A 20,633-nucleotide genomic window follows, 5' to 3' on the forward strand; every position below is an offset into this window, starting at 1 on the left:
CTTGCCCTGGTGTTCAGTAACTGAGTTGTGCCTGCAGTCTCTGAGGTATAGGAGGGTAGTGAAAGTAAAATGCAGTCTCTTAATCTTAGGTTGTATCTTATTCAGATCCCAGTCTGGTTATAATTAAGCATTATAGCAGAAGAATTTGACAAAAGAATTTAGATGGAATACAGTTAACTTGTCTTAGCCAATCCAGAGAGAGTAGGGACCGCAGTGGTCTCTGGGGAGGGAAATTGGTATCTGGGGGCAATGGAAGAAGAAAGACTTGATTTTTTTCCCCCTGTGATTTTTTTTGTTTTGTTTGTATTTTGTTCCATGTGAATTTATTATCTATTGGGCGGAGGTCGGGGGAGAGACTAGTCTGGCTAAGGCTAATAAAGTCTTTAGGCAGCCTTTTAGTGGGACTTAATCTGTTACACTACATTTAGACACCCAGAGTGTTAATGACCTACTCTGGTAGAGCTCTCCTTCTAACAGGTGCCCTTTGTTTTTATACTCTTAATTGGGTTTTAAAGACCTACCATCCTTAGATCCTCTATATTTGTTTAGCAAATACTTGAATATCTTCTGAGTACACACAGCAGATCTCATTCCATTATTTTCCTTGTTAAAACCTTTAAGTAGCTACCTTTCCCTAAAAAATAAATTCAGAATTCTTTGTGGGGTACGGTTAGTTTATCAATCTGGCCCTTGCTTATCTTTATAGCCTTAATTTATTACCGCGTTCATAGTCTATACTTCCAGTGTTACAAAAGTACTTTGTCGTACCCTTAGCAGACCATACTTTCACATCGCTGGGTTTTAGCATTTGTTCTTCTGTCCAGCATTCTCTAGTCTCCCTTGAACACATTCCCTTAGCTGTGGGTCTTTGACAAGGTCCCTCTTACACTTGTTTTGGCACTTTGTAAAATATTGTAACTTTGTTTACTTGTCTGTCTGCTTTTGCTAATCTAAGTTCCCTTAGATCAAAAACTGTGAAATTTTAAATTTCTTTCTTTTTATTCTGTGACTTAATGATTTTGAAGTTTAATGTAAGTGAACAAGTAATTACTAAATGTTAAAGGGAGAAAGAGAGGACAGTTGAAAGATCTTAAACTAAGAAACATTAATGACCGCAAATCTCTTAAGCCATAGAGGCTAGCTAGGTATAATTCTTTCCTTTACTGTTTATTCTGCCTCTTAGTTTTAACCACAAGGTTATACATCTCTAGTTATAACTAAAAGGTTATAGCAAAATAATCGAATACCACATTTGTTGAAAGAACAGATGGTCCATTATTTGGCTATCAATTGCCTCACTTGAATCAATGTAATGGATTTTCACTGTTGACCTTAAAGCATTACTGGTTAAATGAGGATTTGTAGTGATGATAATACAAGTCTGTCTAATTCACTTTGTATCATGGTTTATTAATGTTTGTTTTTTTCTCCTCTAGCTCCAGAACCTGGGTATAAACCCAGCAAACATTGGCTTTAGTACCCTGACTATGGAGTCAGACAAATTCATCTGCATTAGAGAGAAAGTAGGAGAGCAAGCTCAAGTGGTAATCATTGATATGAATGACCCAAGTAATCCAATTCGAAGACCAATTTCAGCAGACAGCGCCATCATGAATCCAGCTAGCAAAGTAATTGCCTTGAAAGGTATAAAAGATTGTGGGTTTCTTTTTCTTAAAACTCTTCCTATGTATAATTTACTCAAATACAATAATTAGGATCTCTTTTAGTATTTTGATTTGGTTAAATAAAGCTACAAAGTTAAAGCTATTACTGAATTTGATTTTAACTATTTTCATGGCTTTTACTTGGCATGTTTCTATAAAATGTCTTACTTTCTGTTCAGCATAGATCTTGGAAAAAAGTAAATGAATTTACAATTTATGCCTACAGTGTGATAAGACTGTGCTTTGAAAAGAATAACACCGCATATTTTGCTAATATTAGCACTTAAACATTATAGAACTTTGTTACAATTATAAATTTGCAGTTTGTGCTGTGCCCTTTATATTTGTCTTGTACTTAAGTTATCGAGTTTTAAAAATGGCTTGAATTTACAAGTGTGTCTATATATAGGTGGGTATTAAAGCTTTGAAATCACGGTGTTAGAGTTTATTTATACTAATTTTTGAGTTGTCATCACAGGGAACTGTACAATCTATTAGTTTAAACAGAGTTCAGAGAACCTCATATGGGCTGGTAGCCTATATTTTTTTCCTTTGAGCTATAGAGTGAGAATGTAATTGACTCTTAAAACAGAAGTTTCTGAGAGGGCTTGGTGACAAACTGGATGACTGAAAAAGGCATTTAACTGCCTATTCTTTGCCTTTTTTTTTTTTTTTTTTTTTTTTGGTGTAGTAGAAAGAGTTCAGTTTCTAGTAATATTATACCAGATATTTTAAGTCTTTGGAGCATATATGTAACTTTTATGAAGATTACTTTAATCTTATGGCATAAATACAATTATCTTTATATAAGGAAACAGACCTTGCTTAAAGTTACATAGCTGTCACCACAATAAGATTAATTAAACAATTTAAAAATCACATAGCTAATGATTGGGGACCTAAGTCTATAGATAGAGCCATTCAGTGCTAAATAGTGTGTTACCTAAGTGGTGTACAAGCACTGCTTCCAACCCCATCTCCAGCAGTCTGACTTTGGATAAGACATAGAAATATGCGGGAAGTCTACTTTTTATTCATTTGTAAAGTGAGAGGATTAGGTTGGGTAGTTTTCCAGTTCTTTTTGGCTCAGAATCCTAGTAATTTCTGGATGAGTTGTTAAAAGTGCTGAAGTTTTGAAACGGACTTCTTTTTACATGATTAGTAGTAATACTTGTTGGAGATTAAATGGGGGGAGGGAGAGGGCCAGGCATATTCAAACAGATGTCACCATTCCATGTCTAAGATTAGAGTTGATCTCACCCCAAGGAAAGATTACCCATCCAGCTTTCAACTAGGCCCACATGTTTTTCGGTAGTGAGCTTTTTGCTTCTATTAAACAATACATATTATACTTTAGTATATTAATTTCCCTTCAGCCTCTTTGAAGAATTTAAATTCAACTGCTTAATAGCTCTCACACTTTTATTAAAAGGCCATCATTTAAATTTTCTCAAAATTCTTTTCTATTTTTAATGTTGTTGTTATCTTATCACATTTCTTAATGCTTTCTTATGTGTGCAGATGGTGAGTTATCTTAAATTAGATTGTATTAGTTATTGTCCTGTTTTATAAAAAGAATAAATTAAAAAGATTTCCAGAGCATTGTACAATAATAGCATTATAGATTTGTGCCCATATGTGTACACTGTAGAGTTAAACTAGTCATCCCTTGCCCTTTTCCCCAAATCTCTTAAATAACATATACTCCAACTGCTTTTATGTAAAAAAAAAAAAAGAATAAAAGTCTAACTAGGGGTTGGGGAAGGCAGCAAAGGAAAGTAATTTCCAAATACAGCAGGTCCTCGAATAACGTCATTTGGTTGTAAGGTTGATGAGATGCCATAGGAATTTAACTTAAATCAGTTACCCTGTGGTAAAATTGGTTTCCTTATTTGCTGTTTTCCTTAAAGTCACAGAACCTATCAAGGCTTTACTGTACTTACTTCCTTTTGAAGGCAGTTTTAAACCTTGGTTTCTTTTTATAAACAGGACTATAACTTTCACAATTGTTCAAGTCTGGTTGTGTTTTATATATTGTGTTTTATGGAAGAAGTTCTTACACATGTGGTAAGAAGGATCATGGTACAAAGCCGTATGTTTTGTGTCCTGTCCCATCTCCTCTCCCTCCCCACCCCCATACTCTCATAATTTTTGTTCTTTAGGATCCACATTCTCTGTGGCTCAGGAATGGAGTTTTCCTTATTCTCTAAGGACTAATCCGATTAGATAGCCTAGTGATATCTGTGGGCTTTGACCTCTATTAATTTAAACCAAATCACTTTTTGGACCGTGTTGGAATTCAAATTATAAATACCAGTCTTTGCATTTGATTCAGTGAACTCTTAACACTCAAATTTCATTCTTCTTTTCCTAAATGTTTGCTGTCTTCATTGGATGGAGCTTGAACTTTGTTCCTATCTGTAGTATATTAACAGCATTTGAAACTGTCCTCCTTTGTCTCCCTCTCCTTTCCTCTAGCACCTCTACTACCTTTTCCTTTGTATCTTAAACCAATTAAATGTAGCATGCACTTCTCTTACGCTCTCGTGGTGAAGGCAGAGTTGAAGTAGGTCCTCTTTCAAAAAGCAGTTGCCACAAGATTTAGTTGAATGGGGGATGACTGCCTTTTAAAAAGCAGTCATTTTTTCCATGTGTTTGTATCAGATTTGCTTTGTTCTATGTACCTACAACTAACTTAATGTGTAAACATCCTTAATTATAAATAATATTTCAACCTTGTTTTCCACCATTGTTAAGCAAGCTGTTCTTTAGACTCGTTTTTAGTTGGAGTTTAGAATTCTATAGAATTTTATGCTATCTGTTTAAAATGTCTTTAATAGAGGTAATATAGTTTTCGCTTCAGACGTAGATGTAGATTGTTTGCCCAGCCTCAGCTATCTTTTCAATGCTTGCTGCTCTATCAACTTGACTTCTGTAGTTGGTTACTGAATAGTCTCCTGATAGAACCATTTGTTTGGAAGTTACGGATCTTGTTACAGAGCTAGTCTAGCTAGATATTTATCCTGAGCGTGGCTTTCTTTAGTGATTCATAATTCTTAATTTTTGTTTCAGCTGGGAAAACTCTTCAGATATTTAACATTGAAATGAAAAGTAAAATGAAGGCCCATACCATGACAGATGATGTAACCTTCTGGAAATGGATCTCTTTGAATACGGTTGCTCTTGTTACGGATAATGCAGTTTACCATTGGAGTATGGAAGGAGAGTCTCAGCCAGTAAAAATGTTTGATCGCCATTCTAGCCTTGCAGGTTGCCAGATTATCAATTATCGTACAGATGCAAAGCAAAAGTGGTTACTTCTGACTGGCATATCTGCACAGGTAACATTTTTTCCTAGTGTTTAATAAAGAAAGGTCTAGAGAACTAATATGCCCAGAATGCAGTTTATTTTAAAATTAGGTCTTCTATGCTCAGTTATGTAATATCTGACTTATTTGGAAGACCTTTTTTCTTTTTTAAGAAATAAAGAGAGCTGGCTTAATGCCTTTATACTGACATAGTTTCAGAGTGTGCCCCTCTCAAATGTTTTTAGGTCTTACTTGCAGGTTAAGTGGATATATTGAGTTTCTGTATGAATGATTTGGAATTTATTATGGACATTTACTGCAGAATGAGTACTCCTACACATATATTTTTTTAAGATAGCATAAATAGATGGTTGTATATGGGCCACATTTTAAACATTCATGTTAAGCTTTAATAAGATAATCTTTGGAGCTAAATCATAAGTGAAAAGGTATCAAATCTACATTGAGAGACTAAAAAAGAATTGTAAGTCCTTTTAAAGGTGATAAAGCAATTCTAATTATTTTCACTAGTTGATGAATCTGGGTTATTGGTTCATTGGGTCCCCAAACTTTATTCTCTTTGATCTGTTGTAGCAAAATCGTGTGGTGGGAGCTATGCAGTTGTATTCTGTAGATAGGAAAGTGTCTCAGCCCATTGAAGGACATGCAGCTAGCTTCGCACAATTTAAGATGGAAGGAAATGCAGAAGAATCAACGTTATTTTGTTTTGCAGTACGGGGTCAAGCTGGAGGGAAGGTAAGTTTTGGCTTTGGAAATTATTTTAGAATTTCTTTGTCTTTATGCTACTAATTAGTCATCTAATTTCAAAATAGTCTTCTTCCTTATTAATTTGCTTCTAACATTCAGATTTGTGATGACTATTTCAATTCTGCTTCTAGTGATACTTGTCTAAAATAAATAAATGTTCTTTAACAGCTTTTTTGTATCAGCTGTAAGACTATTTTGATTGCCTTTATAAGGACTTAATTCTAAGTTTTCAGCCTACTGTGCATAAGATTCATTAGGGTTGCTAATGTATACATTAGAGCAACTTATCTCTAGGGAGTCTGATTCAGTAGAGGGAGCTCATACTCTGCATTTAAATACTTACTCTACATGACTAGGTAGAATGTGGCCCATTTGAGTAACATTGCTCTAAGTCAGAGCTTGTTACCTCAGCTCTACATTGGAATCACCTGGACAAATTGAAGTACTTTGTTATGATTCTTAGTTGCAAACAGTAGAAACAGATCTGGTTGATTTGAGCATAGAAAATTTACTGAAAGGATAATGGATAGTTTATAATAGCTTGGAATGTTTAGGACCAAGCTTGGAAGATGAGGAATCAGGGAAAATGGGCAGTCGCCAGAACCGCAGCCGAAAGCCCTGCCACAGAACCCTGAGAACTTGGCTGCTACTCTAACTGCAGTGTTGGATGACACAGCACTGCAGCCCTCACTGCCAGACTAGACTCCTCCAGTCTTCATATTTTGCATGGTAACTACTTAAAAACATTAAGATAGCGATTGCTTAAATTATGATAATCAGACATCTTAAACCAAAATGTTTTCATCCAGTTTATGAGGTCTATGTGATTAGAGTGACCGCTCACTCAGCTTATGTGCATACTTTCCTTCTGTGTTAGAGTAGATATACAGGCTGAAAAGAATTTAACAATTAGTTCTCTATTTGGGAACCCAAATGCTAAGTTATAATAGAAAACCATGAGAAAGCACCTTTTGTGGGTTATATATTACCATTTTATGCCATTAATTTAAGCTAGATTGTGGTGTGATTGTTTCAGCTATTCAGCTGACTTTAAAGTTTTTATCTTGAAATAATACACATTCATAGGAAACTGTAAAGACAGTACAAGTGTTCTTTACCTAGTTTCCCTCAACGGTTATGTCTTAAATGCTATATGTCTTATGGTATATAAGGAAACAATAAATTAACATTAGTATAATTGTATAATTCTGTGTCACAAGATACATACTATTCTGTTACCTCAAGGATTTCCCTCATGCTTTTTCTTTATAGGTACTCCCACTCCCTTACCATCTCTAACCCTTGACAACCACTAAATTACTTTCCATTTCTATAATTTTGTCACTCAAGATGCTGTATAAATAGAATCATATAGTATGTGACCTTTTGAGATTGGCTTTCCACCCCATGCAGCATAATGTCCATGAGAGTTCTTTTTATTACTATTAACCTTCCATGGAAATATTAATGGTGAATATTAAACCTATTGGAGGACATTTTGATTGTTTCCAGTTTGGGGCAACAAATAAAGCTACTATGATAACTACTAAAAGATCCAAGTTTCTATAAATTTTATTTTCTTTTGAACAGTTGCATATCATTGAAGTTGGCACCCCACCTACAGGGAACCAGCCCTTTCCAAAGAAGGCTGTGGATGTTTTCTTTCCTCCAGAAGCACAAAATGACTTTCCTGTTGCAATGCAGGTATTTTAAACAAAGCAAAGGGACTTTTGAAATCTCTCCTCTTAACAAAATTAATTCAAAAACTATTATTCAGTCAATATGATTTAAGTGGAGCTTAAAAGAATAACTTATTTTAAAATAAAATTTATTAGAGAAACCTGATAAAGTAATACTCTAATATGTAAACTGGGTTATCCTAAATCATTCAAAATTGTTTTCTTTTTTTACACATTTTATTCATATTCTTATGTTTTATGTAAGACCCTTATTTGTGCCATATTTAAATGTTCTGTAAGAATGAGGAAACCATTAATAATAGCTTTTAATTTGTAATGTAAATCTCTTGTCAAAGTTCTAGAATTTCACAATCTCTAAAATGGAATTGGTCTAAATTTTCTTTTTGTGGATTCATTATTTTACTTAACTGTTGATTTTCTTTATATAGATCAGTGAAAAGCATGATGTAGTATTCTTGATTACTAAGTATGGTTATATCCACCTATATGACCTTGAGACTGGTACCTGCATCTACATGAATAGAATCAGTGGAGAAACAATCTTTGTTACTGCACCTCATGAAGCCACAGCTGGAATAATTGGAGTAAACAGAAAGGGACAAGTAAGGAAACCTTGAGACTTAAATTAAGCTACAAAATAATACTTATTGCCATTAACATTTTTTTTAAAGTAAATGATAACTTTAGATGTCTGAAAACAATATATACCTAAAAATACGAAGCATAGGATACAAAGGCTTTCTCTTTAATCCTGTCTCAAAGAGAGAAACTGGCATATAGCCACCTAGGATTGTGTCTTTATTGTCAAAGAAGTGACTCTTTTTCAAAGAAACTATTAGGGCCACATTTGACAGACTATATACTTTTCATAGGAGTTTTCTTTCTATGACTTCTAAGATAAATCATTAACTACAAGGAAAAGAATTTTTCCTACATCACTATTCCTAACTGTTAGTAAATATTTAATGTGGGAAGGTGATATGTTACAGTAGCTATTGTGGGGTACCTGGCAAACTATCCAGTTAGATGGGGAAAATATTAGCTGATCTGAGTCTGTCATGATTGGCAAACCTTTTCATACCGTTAACAAGTGATCCCTTTTCTGTATTTTTTAAGTATTTTAACGTAATTAAAATATTCTACTCCAGGAGTATCTTATTTTCTAAAAAATTATTAGAATTTCGAAAACAATACTATTATTGGTTTTGACTTAGTTTTCCTCCAAATTAGTATTTTTCCCAGGTAGTAAGCAGAGGAAGTTAATTAGTAGGTTTTTTCTCCTTTATTCTGTTAATTTCCAAGAAATGGGGTGTATATGAAGAGGCAAATACTCTGTCCCTACTTGTCCATCCCCTACCTCAACTCTACAACTGCTTTATGTCCCTACAACTTATGTAGCCGCCCTCTTCATAGCACTTATCACAATGAATTATAATTGCTTGCTTAACTGCGTTAGTCACTGTTCTTCTTTAGGAAAGGGGCTTTTCTTTGTTTAATCGTATTTCTACACCAGTCCTTGTCTGGCACAAAGGTGACTTTAAAAATTCAGTAGCTTTCATTTATTCAGTTGCATGTGTCTCTCCTGGAAAATATCAAGAATGAATTGCCTTTTGGTGAACTAGGTTAATGACAATTTAATAATCATGAAGTTGATAAGCCAGAGATCTTTTTCTTTCCACTGCTGTGCTGATGTTTTTAAGATAATGCTTAAACTAAATTTCTTGAATAATTTTACTAATATATTTGATATTTATAACTTTGATTCTGGGAACTTAATTGTTTTCCTCCCCTTCCCCTACAATTTTCTGTGCCAATCTAACAACAACAACAAAAATGTATAATTTTGATTCATCCACACCAGATGGCTAGTGTTGTGTTAGCTGTTGTCTTTTTTTTTATTTGACAATCTAAGGGAAAAAGGTTAGTCAGGCATTACATGTTTAAAAAATTCTTGTGGCACACTAGTTGAAAATCACTGCCCTAAAGGAATGAGTGTGTGATTTCTGTTGGTTGAAAATCAAAAGCCATCAAAATGACATTATTACCTTTATTAAGCACTTGTTGTATACCTTGCATTATACAGTAGGATTCAGGGATTCTTTCCCCTCACTGAATATATAATCTGGCTTGTGGGGATGTAATTAAAGAAAATTACTGTAAAAATCCTTATTTAAAAAATTTAAATTTTTAAAATAAGGATTTTTTTGATTCAAAGTATAATTTTGATTCATCTGGTGTGGATGAATCAAAATTACACTTTTTTGTTGTTGTTGTTAGATTGGCACAGAAAATTGTAGGGGAAGGGGAGGAAAACAATTAAGTTCCCAGAATCAAAGTTATAAATATCAAATATAATTAATTTAAATGTAAATGTAATTAAAGAAAATTACTGAAAAATCCTTATTTAAAAAATCCTAGAGTTAAAAGGAATAAACCTTAAACTACTTCCAGGCAAGCCTTAGATTTTGTAGCTTCTTTAGTCACGTTCTGTAGGTTTTCAAGATTGCTTTCCTCAAGAATCTATAAATCATAGTGAATTGTCTTACAGAGCTTATTTAAATGGATGGTAGCAAAGCAATTAGAGTTCGGACAGTATGAAATAGGGAGCTATTTATATTACAGAATGGCCATATTTTAGGCACTCCAAATGGGGGTTAGCACCCTCAGTTTTCTCGTTTATGGCCTCTTTTTTTTCTTTTTAATTTTTTATGACAAAAAAAAAGGAGCTGTCACAATTTTAATACCTTTGTGACTCAGTAGTAATCATCTCTAAGAAGATTTAGTATCATTGATATCCAAATGAACACATTTCAACTATTCATTAATCTTTAAATTGCAGGTTCTATCAGTATGTGTGGAAGAAGAAAACATAATTCCTTATATCACCAATGTCCTACAAAATCCTGATTTGGCTCTGAGAATGGCTGTACGTAACAACTTAGCTGGTGCTGAAGAACTCTTTGCCCGGAAATTTAATGCTCTTTTTGCCCAGGGAAATTACTCAGAGGCAGCAAAGGTGGCTGCTAATGCACCCAAGGTAAATAGCCATGAAAATGAAGTTGCCATGATTGGATTAATGTTCATATGCTTTATTTCTACTGTTAGAAATGGAGCCAGCTCTCCATGGAGAAACTAGTCTTCTTTAGGTTGCATTCTTTCTGTGGTAGATTGAGTTCCTTGTTGGTGCCTTTAGATTTGGTTAATTATTCTTCTGTACTCTAGTTTTGGTTAGCTTTTTAAAACTAAGAATGTTAGAAAGATAGGTAGATCTAGCAAGCTATGGTTTATGTAGATGTAATGATGTTTAGTTACTTAGTTGTAATACTGTTTGACCTTGACAGTGATAGTTACCAATTTTTTTCCCTTGTGTAAAGCTTTGTTTCCATTTGGTCCACAGCTTGGGAGAGGGCTTTCAGGGTGGTTAAAAAGCTGCCTAGAGCTTCAGGGGGAGGCTCAGGCAGAAGCCCTGATACCACGGGGATGCCAGGGGGTCCCTCAGAGGCCACTGGGCTGCAGAGGCTCCTAGTCATGCTTAGCTCAGTTTAGGGGCCGGCCAGCTTTCAGAGGTTAGTCAGGTGGTCATCCATCTTGATGAATTTCACCTCCTCATCTAGGAAGTGGCTCTATAAGAAGTCACCAAGATATGGGTGTCTGTGTGGGCCGAATCCAGGGCATGCAGATCCAATAGGGCCTGGTTCAGGTCCTTCTCCAGGACCATGGTTTTACCACACTCATCCTGTGACATCTCTTACGTGTCCTGGAAGGAGGCATGGGCACTGTGCTGGCTTTGCATCTTCAAGAGACACTTGGTGCCCTCCACTTCTCAGCCAACTCATGGAAAAAGTGGCCCATGCCTTCCAGAGCCACATCTTCACATTTGAAATAGAAGCCCAGAAGAGAGGTAGGTGTGGGAGGCTCGCAGATGAAGGTTAACCAGGCGATTGACAGTGGCTTCCATCTCTGTGGAACAATTTTGACAAATCTTGGAGCTCATGGTTTATCAACAATAAGGAGCTAAGCTCAAAAAAAGGTGTTGGCTGGTCCTGGAGGCAGAGGATGGCTGAGAAGATGGTTCCAAAGGTTGCAGCTGGAAAAGAGGTTAGAGCGTGGTTGGGGCTGGAAGAAGGGGTGTCCATGGGTCTGTTCTGTTCAAACATTGTTGAAACAAGAGATGGGTCCACAGGGCACACGGTCTGGTAGTACTGATTTTATTTCCTGAAGTTGAAGGATTGAACAGATCCTATTACATTTATGGTAAAAAGAGTTGTCTGAAATTGAGCTGAGTTTCTTCTCATCACCTTTGTATTATGTTGAATTAATACTTTATATCCTGATCACTATTAGGAAATTTGCACTTAACATGAACCTGGAATAATAGCTGGCTGTAACTACTTTATACTTACTCTGTTAGACATTGGCATTGTAATTAGGTTGGTATGTTTCTGATTCTGAATAACCTTATCACACCTGGCCAGGGGTGTGAACAGATGTTGACTGAATCATTATTACTCAACATATTGAAGATTTGGAATTTGGTCTTAGTAGGTGGAATCATGCTTTTATGATTGACTTAAGAGACCCATGGAGTTATTAGTGTGATGTTGGATCTCCTTTAAACGGAGTCTACCATTTCTGTTTCTTAAAGGGAATCCTCCGTACCCCAGACACTATTCGTCGATTCCAGAGTGTCCCAGCCCAGCCGGGTCAAACTTCTCCTCTACTTCAATATTTTGGCATACTTTTGGACCAAGGCCAGCTAAACAAATATGAATCCTTAGAACTGTGTAGGCCTGTACTTCAACAAGGACGGAAACAGCTTTTGGAAAAATGGTTAAAAGAAGATAAGGTATATTAACTTCTGTTAACATACTTTTGCTTTGATTGTCTTAAATATATTTCTTTATTGATTTCAGAGAGGAAGGGAGAGGGATAGAGAGATAGAAACATCAATGATGAGAGAGAATCATTGATCGGCTGCCTCCTGCACGCCCCCTACTGGGGATCGAGCTCACACCCGGGCATGTGCCTTTGGCCCGAATTGAACCTGGGACCCCTGAGTCCGCAGGCAGATGCTCTATCCACTGAGCCAAACCGGCCAGGGCTGCTTTGATTGTCTTAAAATACCAGGTTAGCAAGTTATAAACATCTAGGCTGCCCAAAAATATCTGTATCTATTGTTAATGCTTGTAGGAATAGAATAAGAGCAGACATTGTTTAGAGATGCATAAACTTACTTTTATAACATGTGGAGGTAGGATATCTTTGTTTAGTATTTTAAATGGAATCCAGAATTTGTGCTGGATGGTTAGAACCACTAACCTGGAAGCAAATTGCTATCCTTTTGCTTCAGGAAAAGCTTAGTGTGAGACACTTGAGTATGTGTTCATATTTGTCAACATATGTAACATTCATTTGGATATAAGAATATATTCTTGTCTCTCACATCCCACATTTAATATGCACAGTAGTTTCAATCATACAAATATATCTTTTCTTTGAGAAATTCCTAAGTATCATCACAATGGTGGTATTTGCTACTAATAACTATGTTTGGGTGTGAGAAGGAAACATGTTATATAAAATGTTGGACCATAGATATGTTAATAAGACAGCAAGGGCTAATTAGCAGTGATAAAAATTCCCAGAGAGATTTCACAGTATGTAAATTAGCATTACATGGGAAAATATTTAACTCAGTTTCTTGAAATTTATTTAAATATGAACCTTTAAAAAATGTTAACCAGCTTTCTTTACTCTGCAGGATTTCTCTGTGCTTTTTATATTCATTCATACTTAACTGATTTCTTTTCACATATTGTATCTAATAGCATTTTGTTTTCTAGAGCACATTATGGAAAATGTTGCTTATTTGCAAGGCAATTAACAAGTTTGAACAATCCATCAGTGTTTTTATTCCTTTCATAAAAACATAAAAAAGCCTTTCTCGATAAAGTGGCAATATTGAATTGCCATTTCTTATGCTATTGTCAAGAATGAGGTGGTACTATTTAAAGCACTCTGAGTAGTGAATAACTTAATGTTGTTATACCTTTCAGTGTTAGTGTATGTTGGTAGTATTTTTACATGACTAATTCTAAGTCCTTGTTTCTTAACTCAGCATCTGGCAGTCTTATAGGATACTGGAGAATAGTACTTCAGAGTTGGGATGCTTGGATAGGAGCTTCTGCTGAAGAATAGTTAATAGCCACAATAGCGAGTATTTGAGGTCCATCTGAATTGTTTAAGATAAGGGAGGATGGTGATAGCCAAGGTAACTGAGTTGACCTATATAACAGTGTGAAAGCTTTCTGGATATTATTACCTTTTTTTGTGAATGGTCATATGGGATCTATTTGTAGTAAAAGGGATACTGGTCAACTCTTCATTAATTAGCATGTTTAGTTAAGAGATATACTTCAATACAACTTCTTCTCCATACTGAAGATCAATGATAAAGGCTATTCTCTGACATAACTACATAGCCATTAAAAGTAGAAAATCAACTCTAATATGTAAAGCAAAACTCTTTTAGGGAAACTGCTTTCCAGACTGGGCTGCTGACTAAGGCAGGTTGAATGTATAGAGAAGGGAATCTACTTGTCTACCACCTAAAAACTCAAAGTTTTTTATCTGTTTGACCTTGTGAAATTAGAGTGTCCTGCTTTATAACCTTAAATCCAAAAGTCAAGAAGATAATGGAGCTTAGGTTCTTCAGACATACAAATCATACCCTAATTTTAATAATGGTCTTTATGGTAAGCCTCAACTGCTAACTTAGTATCAACTTTTCATTTGATAACATTACATTTAAAGTTACATTATTTTTAAAAAATTGGGCCATGTGGGTCAGATATCTGAATATTCTTAATAGTACAAGATTCTGCTTTTTAAGTATTTACATTTCTAACAAGGCATTTGGTAATATCTATATGTATGAAATCTTATTGGGCTTTTTTTCTTTAAGTAGGATGTGTGAAAATTCTACTGAGACATTGCTGTGAATACATAATCAAGAGTCTTTACTAACCACAACCCCTGAATACTTGTAATATATTCTGGGACAATTGAGTAACTAAGTGTTATCATATTATTTATAGTGAAAATAGTGTCAACTGCTCATTTATAAAACAACTTATGGATTACTAACCAATCTCCTTTTCCTTTGGACAGCTGGAATGTTCTGAAGAACTAGGTGACCTTGTGAAATCTGTGGACCCTACATTGGCACTTAGTGTGTACCTAAGGGCTAATGTCCCAAATAAAGTCATTCAGTGCTTTGCAGAAACTGGTCAAGTTCAGAAGATTGTTTTGTATGCTAAAAAAGTGAGTTCAATGAAACAAATTCTCAACAAAAAATTCATTAAAACATTAAAGAGAAATTAGCCTGTAGAAACTCTAAGTGACTTTAATAGTGAATTTCCTTAAATTTTTAGTTACTGGAAAAAGTATAAAAGCTCTATTTTAGTCCCACATATGGAATTACACTTATTAAAAAATGGAGAGTTACTCTTATACAGCTTACTAGAATTTAAAATGTCGGGCATGCTTAATCTGTTAGAACAAACTTTTTGAAATAGTCATTCATCAAAAATGAAGAAGCCAATTATAAAAATTTACAGCTATTTAATCAGATGTTACCACTAAGGCATCTATTTGCCTAATATAAACCAAGGTCAAACTGAACATCTTAAATTAAAACTGAATTTGTACTTTCATCAATAGTTCTATATTAGTAAGATTCTGTTGTAGAAAAAAAATCTTAAATTATATAAAAAGGAAACTTTGTGGTAGGGTTTAAATTTTTATCTATTTGTAGGTTGGATACACTCCAGATTGGATCTTTCTGCTGAGAAATGTCATGCGTATCAGTCCAGATCAGGGACAGCAGTTTGCTCAAATGTTAGTTCAGGATGAAGAACCTCTTGCTGATATCACACAGGTAAAGAAATGAAAACGTATTAGTAGAAGTTGATTTAAATAGAGAATGGGGGGATTTGAGTTTAAACAATTTGGAGAAGAATGGGTTAACCATTTAATTTCTAGAAATTAGAGCTTTGTCTTATCTACATAGACAAAAAAAGCAAGTTGCAGAAGAATGGACAGTATGGTACCATCTATATACAGTTGGTTTTTTTAATCCTCACCAGAGGATATGCTTTCATTGATTTGAGAGAGAGAGAGAAACATCAATGTGAGAAACACTGATTGGTTGCCTCCCATATGCACCCTGACTGGGGATCGAACCCACAACCCAGGCATGTTCCCTGACTGGGAATCAAACCTGTAACCCTTTTGGTGCTCGGGATGACGTTCCAACCAACTGAGCCACCTGGCCAGGGCTATATAGACAGTTTAAAAACAAACAAAATGGACTTCTTGTTTAGAGATGTTTCTGTAAATATATAAAAAATGTACGGGAATAATAGTTGTTTTTACTAGAACTAAAAGTAACTCCACAAGACAAAAATAGTTCTTATCTTTTTTAACCCTCACCCAAGGATATTTTTTCCATTGCTTTTCAGAGAAAATGGAAGGCAGGGGGTGGGGAGGGGGGAGAGAAACATTGATGTCACAGAGACACATATACTGATTGCCTCCCACACTCGCCCCAACAGGGTGGGGAGCAAACCCGCAACCCAGGTACATGCTCTTGACCGGGAATCAAACCTGTGACCGACATTCTAACCACTGAACACACAGGCCACAGCTTTCTTTTTAAAAAAATTGATTTGAGAGAGAGACAGAAACAGAGAGACATCGATTTGTTCGACTTACTATGCGTTCATTGGCTGATTCATATATGTGCCCCGACCAGGGATCAAACCCACAACCTTGGCATATCAGGATGATGCTCTAACCCAGGGGTGGGCAAACTTTTTGACTCGAGGGCTACAATGGGTTCTTAAACTGGACCGGAGGGCCGGAACAAAAGCATGGATGGAGTGTTTGTGTGAACTAATATAAATTCAAAGTAAAGGAGCGGAGGGGAGAGGAAGAGAACCGGATAGAACAGCCGGATCCGGCCCGCGGGCCGTAGTTTGCCCATGGCTGCTGAGCTATCTGGCCAGGGCCAAAAATTTATTTTTTAAAAGGGAGAGAGAGAGAGAGAGAGAGAGAGAGAGAGAGACATCAATGATAAGAATCATTGATTGGCCACCTCCTGCACACGCCCCACTGGGGATCAAGCACACAACCCAGGCATGTGCCCCTGACCAGAAATTGAACCAGGGACCCTTCAGTCTGCAGGCTGATGTTCTATCCACTGAGCCAAACTGGCTAGGGCCCAGAAATTTGTTTTTAAATTACGAAGTTATGCTGTCCAAATAACATTTTTTAAGTCCGGGGTTGGTTTGGTCTGGCAATTTTTTATATGTAAAACAAATGAGATAATGTTTAATTTCCTTTCATTTACCTATTATCAACAGTATCATAAAGCCATTTTTAAACATCTCAAACAATATTCTTTAAATCTTTTTGCAGATTGTGGATGTCTTTATGGAATACAATCTAATTCAGCAGTGTACTGCATTCTTGCTTGATGCCCTGAAGAATAATCGCCCATCTGAAGGTCCTTTACAGACTAGGTTGCTTGAGATGAACCTTATGCACGCACCTCAGGTATATGCGTTCATACTTTTAAGGTGTTTTCAACACTGTTTTAGTAGTTACTCAGAGCTTCGTAGATTGTTATTCGAAGCAACTGAGATGACTATTCTTGTAAGAAAATTTAGTTAACATTCCTTTGTATTTTCTCCTCTTTATCAATTAGATATTGGATCTTTATATGTAATCTGGATATAGAATTAATGATATAAATGGGCTGGTAAAAGAAACTATCCTGTTTGTGGTTTTATAGGTTGCAGATGCTATTCTAGGGAATCAGATGTTCACGCATTATGACCGGGCTCATATTGCTCAGCTGTGTGAAAAGGCTGGCCTACTGCAACGTGCATTAGAACACTTCACTGATTTATATGATATTAAGCGTGCAGTTGTTCACACCCATCTTCTTAACCCTGAGGTATTTCATTTTCTTACCTAACAGGTGGTCTTAGATATGATTAAATGGTGTACTGAAAATATGTTTGTGGTACTGAATGATGATAATTTCATATCACCATTAGGTTCAGTTTTATTTCATTTATGTACTTGCTTATTCATTTATTTTGTCCTCTAGTGGTTAGTGAATTACTTTGGATCCTTATCAGTAGAAGACTCCCTAGAATGCCTCAGGGCCATGCTGTCTGCCAATATTCGCCAAAATCTGCAGATCTGTGTTCAAGTGGCTTCTAAGTATCATGAACAACTGTCAACTCAGTCTCTGATTGAACTGTTTGAATCTTTCAAAAGTTTTGAAGGTAATTAGGAATTTCTGAGTTGTTTTTTAATTAAGATAACTAAGAGGGGTATTATTATGTTCACAGGCTATTAGAGATTCTGTCTCCACCAGCTTAATTTTATGGGACAATTTTAAGTTTTATCTTGCAATAAATGTTGTCGAGCATCTTTTATGTTAGATTATAGTGATATGCAGTGAACAAGATTGCTTGGATATTTTATAGGTGAAATAAAAGCAGATTTTTAAGATACAAATATATATATTGTGGCTTTGTAATAATTGTGTAAGACGAAAATACTAGTGACTAGTGATCAGGTATAATAAATTTTCATGCTATGTTGTCTGACTCTTATAATGGCAAATGTTTCTAACCGAGGATATTTTGTGACTTGTCATTATATACAGCTGGTTTGCGTAACTTCAGCACCTCAGACCTTTTGGGCTGGATAACTTGTTGGTGGGCGGGGTGTATGCAGGATTCTTAGCAACATCTCTGGCTTCTACTCACTAGGTGCCAGTGTGGTTCAGCGCCACCAGTTGTGACACAAAAATGTCTCCAGACATTGCCAAATGTCTCCTGGGAAGAAAATCACCCCCAGTTGAAAACCACTGCTGTACTGAGTACTAATGTAATCACTGTTGGGTGGCTCTTGGGTTCATTAGCTAAACTTCTGGTCCCAGTTACCTTTTCTTCCTCTTTTTGTAGTATTGCTCTAGACAGAAGGAATAAGATTTCTACTAGTTTTCTGTTTCTGTATGTTAGCTATGCACTAAATTTATACTATTTCATTCAGTACAGTAACCACTAGCCACATACAGCTATTTAAATTTGAAGTAATTAAAACTGAATATAATTAAAAATGTAGTTCTTCAGTCACACTAGCCACATTTCAAGTGCTTGGTAGCCACATGTGGTTAGTGGCTACTGTATTGACAGCACTGCATTAAATTCTCTTCAAACTACTTTTGTATGTTTCCTATTAACTGCATATGGAAAAACACCTGCTATAAGGGTCTTTGTTTAAAACTTGGCATATGGAATATGATGTGATAATTAGTTTGGTATTAAATAGCTGCCTCCTATTTCTCTATTATTAGAAAACATTGGGTTGAATTTTCTGTGGTTTTTTCATTTATTTTTATTGATTTCAGAAAGGAAAGGAAAGGAAAAGAAAAGGAGAAAGAGATAGAAACATCAATGATGAGAGAGATCAAGCCCATAGCCTGGGCATGTACCCTAACCAGAAATCAAACCATTACCTCCTGGTTCATAGGTTGACGCTAAACCACTGAGCCATGCTGGCCAAGCTGAATTTTCTGTTTTTTTTGTGTGTTTTTTTGTTTTTTTGTTTTAAGATTAAAGTGCAAATCCCTTTATTGAACCTAATTACTAGATTAATTCGTATTCTTATGGAGTTTTTTGAACAACCAGTTATTATTTGGGAGTATTGAGTATGTGTTTTTTATTTTTTGTAAAATTGAAGTATAATTGAAATAACATGTTTTTTAATTGCTTAAATATTATACAGTTCTGTTATTCTCAAAAGTGCACCTGTACTTAATTTCAATTATCTGTTTTTTAAGGTCTCTTTTATTTTCTGGGATCCATTGTTAACTTTAGTCAGGACCCAGATGTGCACTTTAAATATATTCAGGCAGCTTGCAAGACGGGACAGATCAAAGAAGTAGAAAGAATCTGCCGAGAAAGCAACTGCTATGATCCTGAACGAGTCAAGAATTTTCTCAAGGTAAGTGATTTTGAGTAATGCAGTTTCTGGTTGGGTTGAAGATCAGCAGTTCTGCAAGGGTTTGGTTAGTTAAAAAAAAAAGTTCCCCTAAATGTAAAATTCTTAACATTCTGAAATTGTGTGCTGAATTATTTCTTCCAAATTTAATACTTTGTGGTTTCCTTTGAAATAGGGAAGGAAATTGGTAAGTAATACTTAAGAATGATCCCATCTATTTAAAAGAAGAAAAAAATTGCACTATCTTAAAGAAATGTTCTTTCTTTCACTTTGAAAATGGTTTTAGATGTTCAGTGTCATTTTAGAATATCATTTAGTCTTCTTTTGAATATTAAAATCATTTTGCCTTCAGTGTCATTTTAAGGAGTCTCTACTGCATGCATAACAGGTTTATTTCTGTCATCAAATTAGCCTGACTCTGGAAACTAAATATTAATCATGTGTAATTCATAAATTGAGAGTAAGAGTAAACAAAAAATCCTCAGATTTGTGACACAGGAATTTAGTTCTAGAGAAGTAAGAACTGCCTATGTTGAAGTGAAGAGTAATGGTTTAAAGATTGTTAGCTCTTTAAAATATACCTAAGGGCAGTTAATTTTGTTCAAAGTTTAACTTAACTTTACCTTTATTCTCATTCCTACTAGTTACTTTTACAGGAAAATAAAACTTAAAAATTGTTAGTTGCCTCTAAAATTCAGGAAAACTGTAGAACATTCAGTTTATCCCCCTAAACATTTATTTATATATATGAAATGACTCCAGAACTGAATATAAAGTTCTTAAACATTTTTTTGGTCTTTTGGAAGAATTTTAGATTGAAACTAAAACCAAAATGTTTAATGTATAATTCAGTAGAAAAAATAGGCTTTTCCTACGCCTATACTGTCATCATTTTTAATCTACAGCTGTATTAGCTGATTGGGCTCTAGATTAAATAACCACAAACCTTAGGGGTTTCAGTGTACTGAGATAGTCAAAGTGCTGAAGTAACCCTGTATTATAGATTAAAAAATAAACTTTCCCAAAAATATATAGCTTTATAATTTAATATCTTGACCATTATAAATAGTCTGAGTGGCCTGGCTAGTATGATGTGTTTGAACTCAAGA

The 20,633-nt window shown here is 35.2% G+C and overlaps 1 protein-coding gene across 2 annotated transcripts in view; it reads left to right on the forward strand.

The window, feature by feature from the left end:
• The window catches only part of CLTC (clathrin heavy chain), a 62,788-nt gene that overhangs the window by 16,216 nt on the left and 25,939 nt on the right, over window positions 1-20,633 (forward strand). For both annotated transcript variants that reach the window (XM_080680909.1, XM_080680910.1), the window contains exons 2-14: window positions 1,437-1,644; window positions 4,737-5,005; window positions 5,567-5,728; window positions 7,331-7,444; window positions 7,869-8,042; window positions 10,280-10,477; window positions 12,086-12,286; window positions 14,611-14,763; window positions 15,257-15,379; window positions 16,921-17,058; window positions 17,297-17,461; window positions 17,618-17,798; window positions 19,364-19,527. In XM_080680909.1, the coding sequence (XP_080537035.1) occupies window positions 1,437-1,644; window positions 4,737-5,005; window positions 5,567-5,728; window positions 7,331-7,444; window positions 7,869-8,042; window positions 10,280-10,477; window positions 12,086-12,286; window positions 14,611-14,763; window positions 15,257-15,379; window positions 16,921-17,058; window positions 17,297-17,461; window positions 17,618-17,798; window positions 19,364-19,527 (2,250 nt within the window). The remainder of the gene's footprint in view (window positions 1-1,436; window positions 1,645-4,736; window positions 5,006-5,566; window positions 5,729-7,330; window positions 7,445-7,868; window positions 8,043-10,279; window positions 10,478-12,085; window positions 12,287-14,610; window positions 14,764-15,256; window positions 15,380-16,920; window positions 17,059-17,296; window positions 17,462-17,617; window positions 17,799-19,363; window positions 19,528-20,633) is intronic.

This window comes from Plecotus auritus (assembly GCF_963455305.1).
Source record: "Plecotus auritus genome assembly, chromosome: 7".
NCBI classification, from domain to species: domain Eukaryota; kingdom Metazoa; phylum Chordata; class Mammalia; order Chiroptera; family Vespertilionidae; genus Plecotus; species Plecotus auritus.